At 43.8% G+C, this 13,909-nt stretch overlaps 1 protein-coding gene across 5 annotated transcripts in view; it reads right to left on the bottom strand.

Moving 5' to 3' along the window:
- Positions 1-13,909, bottom strand: part of LOC149307108 (putative E3 ubiquitin-protein ligase HERC1) — a 90,036-nt gene that overhangs the window by 71,029 nt on the left and 5,098 nt on the right. For all 5 annotated transcript variants that reach the window (XM_089538144.1, XM_089538148.1, XM_089538145.1 and 2 more), the window contains exons 2-5: positions 3,175-4,130; positions 1,488-1,583; positions 897-1,091; positions 185-496 (exon numbers count right to left, since the gene is read on the bottom strand). In XM_089538144.1, coding sequence (XP_089394270.1) covers positions 185-496; positions 897-1,091; positions 1,488-1,583; positions 3,175-4,104 — 1,533 coding nt within the window. In that variant the 5' untranslated portion in view covers positions 4,105-4,130. The remainder of the gene's footprint in view (positions 1-184; positions 497-896; positions 1,092-1,487; positions 1,584-3,174; positions 4,131-13,909) is intronic.

Genomic DNA, 13,909 nt, shown 5'->3' with positions numbered 1-13,909 from the left:
AATCTGTCTCCAATGGAACACAGAGGACAGCAAACAACTGTTCTGGACCACTGAATGGCAACAAATAAAGAAAGCAATGGAACATAGTTGGAAAAAAAAACCCTTATAGATACATGAAGTCTCCTAAGCAACAAGGTGGGGATAAAATTAAAAAAAAAACAAACACTTCCTGTGTGCAACCTACCTTTCCTTGCAAAGGGCCCTGGATAAGTTTGGGGTATTTCTGTGTCGAGCTATTTCCATGGCCCAGTTTCCCATAGTCACCATCGCCCCAGCTGAAGACTTCGCCTTCTGTTGTGAATGCCAACGTGTGGCCATCAGAACCTTTAGATGATGACACCTTTTTGATAGATCGGTGAGGCTCAAAAGTCAGCTTTTTCAGAGTGGATTGATTGTTGGAATCACCAAGTCCTAGCCGGCCATAGCTGCCTTTGCCACAAGCTCGAACTGAACCATCCGTAGATATTACAAAGGTACAGTACTGGCCAGCTTCAATCTATTGGGGAGAGAAGATTAAGGAACATTAAAAATTGTCCAGAACTGTTTGGCTATGGTTAACGTGAATTCGAAGTCTTTCATGGCCGGCATCCATGGTTTTCTATGGGTTTTTATATAGACCCACTTTTTCCAGGCAAGTATTCTCTAAAGATGCCAGCCACAGATGCTGGCGAAACATTAGGAAGAAAATCTTCTAGAACATGGCCTTATAGTCCGAAAAACCCACAAAAAACCACGGCTATGGTTAAAGTTTGTATTTTCAGAACACAAGACCCTCTTATAGGCCGAATTAAAGAATCAGTTTTCAGAACACAAGACCCTCTTATAGGCCCAATTAGAGAATTTTTACTATGCTGACAACCTACTCCTAAATGCAAGCCTGAAAGAAAGCCACTCACTGTCTGAGCATCAGAGAAGCTTGGAGCCAACTTAGGCTGAAGAATTTTCTCTTGCGTTCCTTCCACAAGTTGGTGGCTGCTGTTGCTACCCCAAACATACACCTCACACGTTTCAGAGACAACGGGAGTATCGCCAGTTTGAACACTGTCAGGGCTGGCACATGTCCTGGAGTAGTCTGAGGCCATGCGACAAACCTGTCCAAAGAAATGCATATATTTCAGGAAGGTGAGGAAGAGCTATGGCCGCCTATCATGAAAGCGCCTTAATTTTAGCACACTGTCTAAACTCATCATTTGCTTTAATCTAATGTTCTGTCACAGGCACAGAACTCAGATTAATGAGTACCTGGACAGCTACTATATATACATATACAGCTTCACACTTCTCACACTTCCCTCTTGTAAAACTGGAGTCATCACTCACTTTCAGAGACTATATGCTGTTATGTTTAATCAGACTATTGATATTAACTGAGAGCATATTCTTTGTGTATGTTTACGAGCCTTCAAAGTCACCTGTCAATGTATGGTGACCCCATGAATTTCAGATGTAAACAGATCAACCCTTAATTTATGATGAGAGAGACATACCTCCTCAAAGAGGCACAAAGCTGCCTCATAAAGAGAACATAAACCTTCCGAGGTTCTTGTTGGTTCCCTCCACTGGCTTCGATCAGCAGATGATCCCTGGAAGGCAAAATGGCACTGAGGCAGTAATCATTGCAATACCGCTGTGCTTACATAGAACACATCAAAAAATTATTTTATCCTCCATGAAACTGAACATTTCCCTATAGGAAAATGCATCAAAAGGAGGCACACTTTTCCTCAAGCTAGTCATAGCTATTAACAAAATCTCTGACAAAGAAGTTCCTTTTTACAAAGCCTTCCGATGTTTGCCCAGCTCCCTTTCTTTCTCTTCCTCTGGTAAAGGAGGGATGCAGAAACAAAAACATTTGGTGCTGGGTTGCAGCAGCATGTCTGCAGTAAACAATGCAATAAGCAAAGGCTGAGCTGAGAAAGAGCTCAAGCTGATTTAACTGTAGCTGTATGTGCCTGGCTGTAACAGCCAAGGCAAATGGCAGTTACCTCCAGAATCCCTCACTGAGCATGTGTGAACAGCTAAACAGAGAGAAAAGGGAAAACAGATATGCCTGCCTCACCAACAATTCCCAGCATTTTTAAAAATGTATTATTCTATAGTTTGGTTGCCCAAAGAGAAATCCTAAAAAAAGTAGAGGCTGGTGAAAGAAAAAGGTTATCCCCAAATGCATCCTGGAGGAAGCCTTCAAGAGGTCTCTAGAAGGTTCAAAATGTTTTTGCCACCTGACTTGTTTGTTTCACATATACCAATTTTAGATAAAAAGTTCTCTTTTTTTTGTGGGGTGAGAATCCATCCCTATATTCTTTCCATGTTTCTTCTCCCAAAGTTTCTGTTAGAAAAGACCCAGAAACACAATTACAGTGGACCCTTTCCATCCATGGTGTTTTAGTTCTGCTGCCTGGCAGATGGGGAAAAACGTGGCTGGTCGCACCCAATATTATTTAATGGGCAGGGATATTCACACATCTGCATGAACTAGAGGATAGAAATAATCCTTTCTTTAAAACTGTAAGGACTTAAAAATAAATCATAGGCGGGTTACAGACCGCCATTTGGGACGTCCGTAACAGCCGCCATTTTGACGTCTTGGACGCCTAGCGTCCAGACGTGTCGCGGCGGAAGTGACGCTGCGAAAGTGCGCCTTGCGGCGCCACTTCTGGAGCCCAGGAAGGAGCGCAATTTCTGCGCTCCTTCCTTGCAGCATCCAGGAGTCCCGCGGTTTAGAAGCTGCGGCTCCCGGATGCTGCAAGCGGCGCCGGCAGCAGACCGCCGCAATTCAGCGGTCTGTAACGCGCCTTAGACTCCTCCATGATTGAATTACAGTATTTTTGCGTTTATTTTTATTTAGAGTAAACCTAAGAACTGAATACAGCTACAAAACCTTAGTCTTGACATTATCTTTTCTGCCAAATCAGGATGACTGTAATTAGTGCCCAAACCATTTCAAGACTACATTTAACAGCAACCAAACCTTTTCAAGTGCTTTCAAAACTATTTTAAAGCCACAAGGCATGACTCAAGGAGGTAAGATTTAATGCACAACCCAGCCAGCACAATCCACAAAATTCCTCTTAATGCTACAGTGGTACTAGCAGCGGTAACCATGAACCTCTTAAATGCTCACCCCGGCTTCCATTAAGACAATCATTTCAAACACACATGGGACACACATACCAACGATCGCCGCATTTGCATTAGTATATTCATGAAGCAATCGAAACTGATCATCCCTTCCTGTGCCTGCAGCATTCTGCTTTTCTCCATTGTGTTGACCACGGCCGAGGCGCTCAGCGCCATCTCGATCCATTCCAGGAGGTACCGGAGTGACCCACGCTGAGCAGCCAAACCAAGCAGGAGCTCAGAGGCCAGCCGTCGGCCGAGAGTGTCTGCTCCGGAGTTGGGAATCGTTACTCCTTTAAGAAATGTTGTGACCTGAGACAGGCAATCCAGTCCCATGGCTGGGATCTTACTTTCATTTGCTAGAGACAAAGGTGGCAAAGAGCTCACCACCTCTATGGCAGTGTGGATGACGTCGTTGCAAAGACTAAGCCCCGTTCCAGAAGCGGGCATCATCCAGCTCTGTCGAAGCAGCGCAAACAAGAGGCTCAGTCCAGTTCGGACCCCCATTTCTATCAGCGCATCTGTGCTTGACCTCGGACGCTCGCTGACAGAATGGATGTCTGTCGATCCTGAGCTGCTTTCAGGAGAATGCTGCTGCTGTTTGACCTTGCCTTTATCGTGATATTTATTAGAAAGTGCGTAAAAGATGCGCTGCAACACAAGCAGGCGTTTGCGAAGCGCTCCAGCAAAGGGGGAATCTGAGCACACCATCTTAGCCAGAGCCAGCTGGCTGCTAAGAAGGGCATCCAAGTAGTGGTCCTGTTCATCGCTGGACAAAGACTCTCGCTCAAAGTCTGGTAGCTGGGGCCCTTTGAGACAGAGAACCTGCTGAGGTAACAGCACTACTTCTTTATTACTGACTAACTTAGCGTACAGGACCGTGACGCCTTCCCTTGTGGCAATAGATTCGCTGTCTTCTGTGATCCAAGAGCTGTTGAGATGTTCAAGCCATTTCAGCTTTACCGGTGGAACCATGGCGGCCATGTTTGCTTATTCATCTGCCATCAGTCCTGGAAAATGGAGGGGGGGGAGAGTTATCATTATTATTTATTTTACAGCCATGCTACTGTATAGATCTCAAATTTTTAGAAAATAAACACACGACTCGTAATCATAAATTCTATTTTGACTATTGCCTATTTGGAGCTCATTACAAAAAGGAGTTTGCTAGGCGACACTACTCTCTCTGTATTAAAAATAACTGGTGTTTGACACTGGATACATACTGATGTTTTCTGGTCTGTTTGCTGAATCCACCAGCTGTGTCAGTAAATCAATAGAGAATTCTGTCCTTTAACCCACAGTTTCTGACACTTTGGTTCACAGCTTGTTTTGGCCTTCAAGTCCCAGAAGCCACATCCAGTGTGGGACATGATCTGGAATTCTGGGAGCTAAAGTCCAAAATACCTGGAGGACCAAAGTTTGGCCCCCTCTGCTTTAACCTACCAGTAATGAACCCCATAAGGAATGTGCTCAGAAACATAAGTCGCAAGATTTGGCTCTAATTATGTGGTGTAGTGTTAAGGACAGCAAGCGTGTTGTCAGAATTGCTGACAGAAAGAGCTTCGGCGCTCTGGTGCCACTGCAAGCTACAATTCCCAGAATTCCATAGCATTGAGCCCTGGCAGTTAAAGTGATGTCAAACCAGATTATTTCTGCAGTATGAGAAACAGGATGGTCTATGAAATGGGACTCTCCCAGCAATGGGGCACTTTTACAGCTACCTCTTCACCCTCCACACCTTACCTATGGTACATTTCACATGTTCTGGGGTCAAACAGGCAACTGCATTTCAGCTGTATGACTCTGGAGAGTTATCTTTTAAGGCACTAGAAGACTTGACTATGTATGTGTACATACACAGGGCTACTCAGGCAAAATACACAACACAAACAAGAGAAAACTATGATGACTTAATAAATTGGCAACCGCTCCAGAGCGACACTTAGGCTCCTGTCATTTAACCGTAAGAACCCTTCCCCTGTTCCTTGTGTGTCCTGCGTACTAACACTTGCCATGACAAGCTGACTGCAGGATGAGCTACAGTCACATATATATTGCTATAGCAACACCGCAGTAAGAAATCTGCAGTCCAGTCCTCAAAAGGCTCAACCAAGACGTGCCTCATTACCTCATTTCTGTCATGCACAGGAGGGGCAAATGCAAAGAGGTCTCGTATTTCACAGACCTGCAGGAAAACTGTAAAGTTTTAAGTGCTGGCCTTGGTTTATCCTCCATTACAGGGGCAAGCTAGTTTTCTACCTTGCTCAGAACTGTGCCCATCGATTTGTCTGTTTTGCGTTAATACCTAATTTGCATTTTCAGGATGAAATTCTTCATTTTATATATACAGTATATAAAAACCCTTACACAGCAAATATTGTTGCTGTACACTAGGTTTGGGATTAGCTTCAGCAAGCCGGGAAACTACAATTAAATCTTGGGCTGAACTTATGCTAGAAATGACATGTAGAGCCACAGAAGTCAAAGTGACAAGGCCTGAAAAAACCAAGAAAAGAGTGAAATGAAAACTTTCATCTCTCAGCAATGAAAAATGAGCAAGGTATAACTCGGCTTCTAAAAAAGCAGCTCTGCCTTGCTATCAGGCAGAAACTCATCCAGGACTCTATGTCCCATTTTTCCATAGTTATCTGGCCACAGCCGCTCTGAGAGGATTTCTAAAGAGCGGGGTTTAAATACAATCAATCAATCAATCAATCAATCAATCAATCAATAAATAATGAAGGAAGAACATTGGTTGACCTAGGATCCAACAGAGTCTGATCCAAAATGGCTCTCCTTATGGCTCACAGTTTTATTGGATTCTGAAGGATTCTTTTCTGGAGGATTCTTTTTTTCAGGAGAAAGCCCACAGTCCTGTTCCAGTAATTTCCTAAGACTTTTCAGTATGGACACTGACGGAACCATGGCAGTCACTTGTGGAATGTTTGTCTTCTTGCCTACAGAAGTGGAGAACTTCACATGCACCAAGTGCAAGTTGGTAGCCCTCTTGGAGAAGAAAGTGCAGCAGTTGGAGTCCAGAGTAGCTACACTTCAGCATATTAGGGAGCAGGAGGATTTCCTGGACACAATAGAACTAACAATCCTGGACGAATACCACGCAGAGGAGGATGCTGGAGCCGAGGAGGTCACTTCACATAAACAGGAGGCAGACAGTTGGAGGAATGTCACACAGAGAAGTAGGCCAAGAAAGGATTGTTTGGGGAGCTTGCAGCTAGAGAATCGATTCGAAGCTCTTTCCCTTATCAAGGAGGATGAAGAAGAGCAGCATGGACAGACTTCAGGGACAGAGCAGGCAAGCCTGAGAGTCCCACCCAAGGGAACAGCCGCTGCTAAACCTCATAGGAGGCGTGTGGTCATAGTGGGGGACTCTTTGCTGAGGGGTACAGAAGCAGTGATTTGTAGGCCTGATAAGATGTCTCGAGAGGTGTGTTGTCTTCCAGGGGCAAAGATCCGTGATGTGACAGAGAGGCTGACAAGACTGGTCAAGCCTACTGACCAATACCCCTTCCTTTTGGTCCACGTGGGAACCAATGATACTGCAAGGCAAAGCCTACAGAACATCAAAAGGGATTACGAGGTGCTTGGTAGGAAGCTGAAAGGAATGGATGTACAGGTTGTCATCTCGTCTCTTCTGCCAGTTGAAGGGCACGGTCCAGGAAGGGAGAGGAAAATAGCGGATGTGAACAACTGGCTTCGCAGATGGTGCCGCTGAGAACGATTTGGATTCTTTGATCATGGGCTGCGGTTCCATGAGGAGGGACTTCTTGCAACGGACGGGTTGCATTTCAAGCCAGATGGAAGAAATGTTTTTGCCAACAGTCTCAAGAACTTGATCAGGAGGGCTTAAACTGAGTTCCGTGGGGAAGGGAGACAATATTAAGGAAGGCGAAAGGGCTGGAGAAAATAGTCAAACTGACATAGAGGAAACAAGGCAAACAGTGCAAGGACCCAACAGTGGGAGGCAAAAAAACTTGCACAAGCAGCAAGTAAATGGGACCCGTGGTCTGCTATGTCTCTACACTAATGCACAGAGCATGGGAAATAAGCAAGATGAACTTGAACTCCTAGTACAGCAAAGCAAATATGATAATAGGCCTCACTGAAACCTGGTGGGATGAGTCTCATGACTGGAATGTGGAAATAGAGGGGTATAACCTTTTTAAGAGAAACAGACCAAACAGGAAAGGAGGAGGAATAGCACTATATGTCAGAGATATTTACACCAGTGAAGAGATCCAGGACATCAATCCTGGAAGACAGGTGGAGAGCATCTGGATAAAAATTAAAGGGGAGGGAAACAACAAGGATGTTACGGTGGGAGTCTACTACAGACCCCCAAGTCAGACTGAGGAATTGGATGATGTCTTTCTAGAACAGATGACCACACAGTCAGAAAAGAGAGATGTAGTAGTAATGGGTGACTTCAACTACCCTGATGTTTTCTGGAAGTTAAACTCAGCCAAATCCTCAAGGTCTTGCACATTCCTCACTTGCCTGGAAGACAATTTCATTGTCCAAAAGGTGGAAGAGGCAACAAGGGGGTCAGCTATTTTGGATCTGATCCTAACCAACAAGGATGACTTGGTTAATGGGGTACAAGTGGTGGGATCATTAGGTGGATGTGACCATGTTCTCCTGGAGTTTGTTATACAATGGAAAGGAGAAGCCAGGCATAGTCAGACACGCATCCTAGATTTTAGGAAAGCGGATTTCAGTAAACTTAGAGAAGTACTGAGGGTGATCCCATGGTCAGGAATACTAAAAGGGAAGGGAGTTCAGGATGGATGGGAGTTTCTCAAAAGAGAGATACTGAAGGCACAATTTCAAACAGTTCCAGTGAGAAAGAAAAATGGGAGGTGTCTCAAGAAACCAGGATGGATGACTAAGGAACTTTCAACTGAGCTGAGTTTGAAACGGAACATGTATAAGAAATGGAAAAAGGGGGAAATCACGAAAAAGGAATTCAAAGAAATAGCAGGCATGTGTAGGGGTAAAGTCAGAAAAGCTAAAGCGCAGAATGAACTCAGGCTTGCTAGAGAGGTTAAAAAGAATAAAAAGGGATTTTTTGGATATGTCCGCAGCAAAAGGAAGAAGAAGGAAATGGTAGGGCCACTGTGTGGAGAAGATGGCAAAATGTTAACAGAGAACAGAGAAAAGGCAGAATTCCTCAACACCTTCTTTGCCTCAGTCTTCTCAGAAAAGGCAAAGGGTGCTCAACCTGAGGATAATGGAGCAGAGGACAGAATAGGGGAAGTTCAGCACAGAATAAGTAAAGAGATAGTAGAGGAATGCCTTGTTAATCTAAATGAATTTAAGTCTCCAGGACCAGATGAACTACATCCAAGGGTACTAAAAGAACTGGCAAATGTAATATCTGAGCCATTGGCAATCATATTTGAAAACTCCTGGAAAACAGGAGAAATCCCAGCAGACTGGAGGAGGGCAAACATTGTCCCCATCTTCAAAACGGGGAAAAAAGAGGATCCCAACAATTATCGTCCAGTTAGTCTGACATCAATCCCAGGAGAGATTCTAGAGCAGATCATTAAACAGAGAGTCTGTGAACATCTAGAAGGCAATGCCATAATCACAAAAAGTCAACATGGGTTTCAGAGAAACAAGTCATGCCAGACAAATCTGATCTCTTTCTTTGATAAAATTACCAGCTTGGTAGATGAAGGGAATGCTGTGGATATAGTATATCTTGATTTCAGTAAGGCCTTTGACAAGGTTTCCCACGACATTCTTGCAAACAAGCTTGTAAAATGTGGGCTAGACAAAGTAACTGTTACATGGAGTTGTAATTGGTTGACCAGCCGAACCCAAAGGGTGCTCAACAATGGCTCTTTTTCAGCCTGGAGAGAAGTGACCAGTGGGGTCCCACAGGGCTCTGTCCTGGGGCCAGTGGTATTCAACATCTTTATCAATGACCTGGATGACAGAATTGGGAGCATACTTATCAAATTTGCAGATGACACCAAATTAGGAGGAATAGCTAATACTCCAGAGGACAGGATCAACATTCAAAATGATCGGAATAGACTAGAAAGCTGGGCCAAAGCTAACAAAATGAAATTCAACACAGAGAAATGTAAGGTACTGCACTTAGGGCAGAAAAATGAAATGCACAGATATAGGATGGGAGACACCTGGCTGAATGAAACTACATGTGAAAGGGATCTGGGAGTCCAAGTAGACCACAAGTTGAACATGAGTCAACAGTGCGACGTGGCAGCTAAAAAGGCCAATGCAATTTTAGGCTGCATCAATAAAAGTATAGTGTCTAGATCAAGAGAAGTAATAGTGCCACTCTATTCTGCTCTGGTCAGGCCCCACCTGGAATATTGTGTCCAGTTCTGGGCACCACAATTCAAAAAGGACATTGAGAAACTGGAGTGTGTCCAGAGGAGGGCGACTAAAATGGTGAAAGGTCTGGAAACCTTGCCCTATGAGGAACGACTCAGGGAGCTGGGGATGTTTAGCCTGGAGAAGAGAAGGTTAAGAGGTGATATGATAGCCCTGTTTAAATATGTGAAAGGATGTCATATTGAGGAGGGAGCAAGCTTGTTTTCTTCTGCTCCAGAGAACAGGACCCGGAACAATGGATGCAAGCTACAGGAAAAGGGATTCCACCTCAACATTAGGAAGAACTTCCTGAGAGTAAGGGCTGTTCAACAGTGGAACACACTCCTTCCTCGGAGTGTAGTGGTGTCTCCTTCCTTGGAGGTCTTTAAGCAGAGGCTAGACGGCCATCTGCTGGGGATGCTTTGATTTGGATTTCCTGCATGGCAGAATGGGGTTGGACTGGATGGCCCTTGCAGTCTCTTCCAACTCTATGATTCTATGAAATATGGCCATACTCTCTACCTGAATTTATGTATGGCTTTAGATTTCATCCCAATTTTCTTCACCATTTGGCTTGGGGACTTCCAAGGCCTGTGTTCTCCCAAAAACATCTCCACCAGCAAGCTCAAGGCCAAAACCCATGATGCAAATTTCCCCTGTTTTGAGTGTTTAAAATACAGCCCAACACAACATAATATTCTCTTATTATGCTGTGTCTAGCGGTGGCCAAAAAGAGATGTGGGTTATGATAGCCCACAGAACTATGCATATATGCAGCCCACAACACTGCATCATATAAACAGTGTGAAAAAGAAGCCCTCCAAAACACTGTATTTAATTATTTTCTGCCTAGTCCTTTTTATATTATACTTGTTATATCACAAGGCATTAGTATAAAATGCAAACCACCTTCAGGACATTGGCAGAAAGACTATATATATAAATGTAGTACATAAAAACATGCATCTGAGCATGATTTACCATTCTGGAGAGGGTCATTAGTTATGCAAAAAATAACAAACTAAAGAAAGAAGGGTATCTGGCTGGTAGAAAGCTCAGGAAAACAAGGACGAGGGGGTGAAAAATAATCAATATTGGAAGTTGGAAACTGTCAGGATAAGTGAGGAAAGAAAAATAAAACCAGAGAACACAAGAAGTAGGCAATATTCAAATTTTTAAAAAGCCAGCTGAATGTGCCAATATTAGTACAGTTGGCCCTCCATATTTGTGGCTTTGACTTTTGTGGATGTGATTGTTCACAGATTTGATTCTCTAGGACCGCCAGTGGTTATCTTCTGCTGAAAGTCATGCTGGAGGATTTAAAGATTCCTAGAGAGAACACTTCTCTAGGCATTTGTAGATCCTCCAGTGCAATTCTATGGACAACTTCCAGTAGATGTTGACCAGAGAGCTGCCCTGGAGGACCTAGAGATTTCTAGAAAGATGATCTCTGAATTAAAAAAATAGAGATTTTTTAATTTGCGGTTTTCCCACTTTCACAGGGGCCCTGTGCCCCTAACTCAGGCAAATGTGGAGGGTCCCACTGTATACATTCTTGCCTTCATATTTCATTTTGGTAGACCTGGACTCCAGTGTTTCAGGTACTGGGTAACTCTTCAGTCTGCAGAATGTGATTTCATGCCGCCAATGCATATAAACAAACAAAAAAATCTGCTGGGATGCTGCTTCAATATTTACACATTTTCAAAAGGATCCTCGGAAGCCAAAGGGTGGAAACAGCCTGGAACACAGTGCTGAAAGCCTTCAGCCACTGGTCTTCCCTTTTCTTGCAATAAAGATGGCAGACGAGAAGATGCAATATGATGGCATCACACTGAGATGTTCACATTCCAGGTTGATATCACATTTTTTGCTGCTGTGGATGAGACATCTCCAAGACTCCTTGTCGTCCGTTGTTCTGTTCCTGCAAAGTCATCCTCATGATCTTTTATAGATTCCATCCATCTAGCATTACACACTTCCATACCCACCAGATACTACAGTAATGTCCAAAATCCACAGAACAGTGATATCTTTATTGGGCCGAACAAAATGCACCAAATACTGTTGAGGGAGTTCAGGAAGTTAGTGTCTCTGTTTTGCTTTTGTTATCTTGGTGTTAGTTGTTGTGGGTTTCTGGTATTTGTTTGATATGTCTATAAAGTATCTCTATATTATCTATATGTAAGGTCTGTTTGTAAGGTGTATAATGCGTATATGTATACATGTACATTTGTGTTACTTAATGATCTTAATACAATAAAATAATTTTTTTTAAATCTCTCTCTGGCTTTTCTTTGCGAACAAAGATTCAGGAAGGACTCATCCCACGCTTTGGAAACTGGATTTATCCTTGGAGCCTGTGCAATGGGTTTTTCTGGTGGAGCGCAGCGTGCACAGAACTGGCCTCACCCTTTAAACCAGAGGTTCATCTGCTGAGGCCTTGACAAGCATGGACGGTGGCAGCGAGGTCCTCGGGTCGTAGGTTTGATTAGAGTTTCCTTCTCTTAGATGGTTGACCTTACAGGGTTAGAGGAGCACCATCTGCCCGGGTTTGGGATTAGAGTTTTCCTTCTCCTAGGATGATTGCCATAAGGCTAGAGAGCCCATCCTGCCCTTTGACGCTCTTGGTCAGACCCTTTGGTTGTGACCTGTCTGGCATGGTAGGCCCTGCCGGTGGCTATTATACCACTGCCAGCATAGCTCACAAATTCATTAGGATACGCAAGCCTCTCCTCCACGACAAGGGGGTGTCAATTAAAAAATACTGTTGAGGGAAAGGAGGTAATGTAGGAGGTGAAGAGTGGCAGAGTTTTCAGTGGCAGCCATACATCCTCCAAGTTATCCAGCACAGCCCTAAATACCTGTCATGCCATTCGCTTCTACTCATCCTCTATTCTTACCATCTCCTTTTCTGCCATCTCCCCAAGTGTCAGCATTTAAGCCTTAAGAGACTGAAGACAAGGATCTGTGTCTATTTGGCTTACATTGCTCTGTGAAGTGCAGTATATAAGAACACTGCTGCACAAATGAACAAGAGTCACCCTGACCTTTCACTTCCAAGAGAGTTGCCAGCAACTGCGGCTGCATTTCTAATTGAAAGTCACAGCTTTCCGAATTCAATACTGTACAAGGCCTTCCGCAGAACCAAGAAGCCCTTGCTTACACTTCATCAACCTATTGCAACATGTATCTGAAGGAAATGAGGACATACAGCATCCCCTTCTGAACAATGCACACTTTCTCTGGAAGCATTTGCATTGTGCTGACAAAAATAAGCCTTCTCACAGGGTGAGCTTGTACTGCCTTTAAATCTGCCACGCTCCGGCGCCCAAGGCTGCAATCAGAAGCTTGTTCGACCAGAGGCCTTGGAGGAGGCACAAAGTCCAGGCACCACCAAAGAAGGGCATTTCACTACTTCACTCAAGGCCAATTCGTATGGACAGCAGCAAAATGGGAAAAGCCCATACAAGCTGTCATTTCTGAGAGATTATTTATGACACAAGTGAAGGATGCAGCTTAGCAAATTCTGGAGGACAGTGCTAAGCAACGGTGTTCAGCAACACAAGCAAAGCTACAGTCTTAACACAACAGAGAGGTTGCACAACCAAGGTATGTGGTAGCTACTCAGCACTGGAAGCTTCTTAGTGACAACATAAGATTTTTTTCCCTTTGTGTTGTTTCCTTTTTTTTTATTCAACCAGCAATCCTGCACAAATGGAAAAACCAAACCTATAACTTTCTCAAGTGTTTATAGGTATGGACGGACAAAGTCTCACCAACATACCTACAAAAATTACAAAGTTTTGTGATTCTGCAAATGTGCAAGCTTATATTCTTAGTCACAGCTTTTGGAATATTGTTATTTAGGGTTCAAAGTGTCTTCCATCACAGAAATGTTGGACTCTCGTACCCTTACATCCGCAAACACTTGTTTAGAATCCAGGATGCTGATAAGCTGTCAAAAAGGTCTGTTGCTTCACCAAGAAGGTAAGAAAATAAATGTGCCAGAGATATTTTCTGTGAATATCAAATGCACAGGGTATGCTTTGAGGAGTGTGACCGAAGTCAACACTGCCTGTCACCATTGTGCATGAGCTCCCTGTCACACAAACATACACCACACCCCAGCCAAGCTCTAAGAAAGCCTACCCCTCAAAAAGTGTCACCACAGTCTACTTATTGCTCTATCACTTGTACAAAATTACTTGGACTCCCCAGTAAAATATAGGGATTACATCTATCACAATAAAGACATGTGACTGCCACTCATTCATTGACAGCTTTGTCAAAATTAAGGCATTCCCCCAACAGGAAGGAAAGCTCCTCTCTGGGGCCATTCAGCCCAAAGGAAAACAAGGCGTAAATCAGACTGGACAGAACAGTCAGCTGTGGGGCTTCCAAACCAGCTGCTGGCTTG

This window comes from Sceloporus occidentalis, unplaced genomic scaffold (genome assembly GCF_023333645.1).
Source record: "Sceloporus occidentalis isolate IW3139 unplaced genomic scaffold, rSceOcc1.0.p SCAF_9, whole genome shotgun sequence".
Lineage (NCBI taxonomy): Eukaryota > Metazoa > Chordata > Lepidosauria > Squamata > Phrynosomatidae > Sceloporus > Sceloporus occidentalis.
This window is presented reverse-complemented; position numbering and strand designations above follow the sequence as displayed.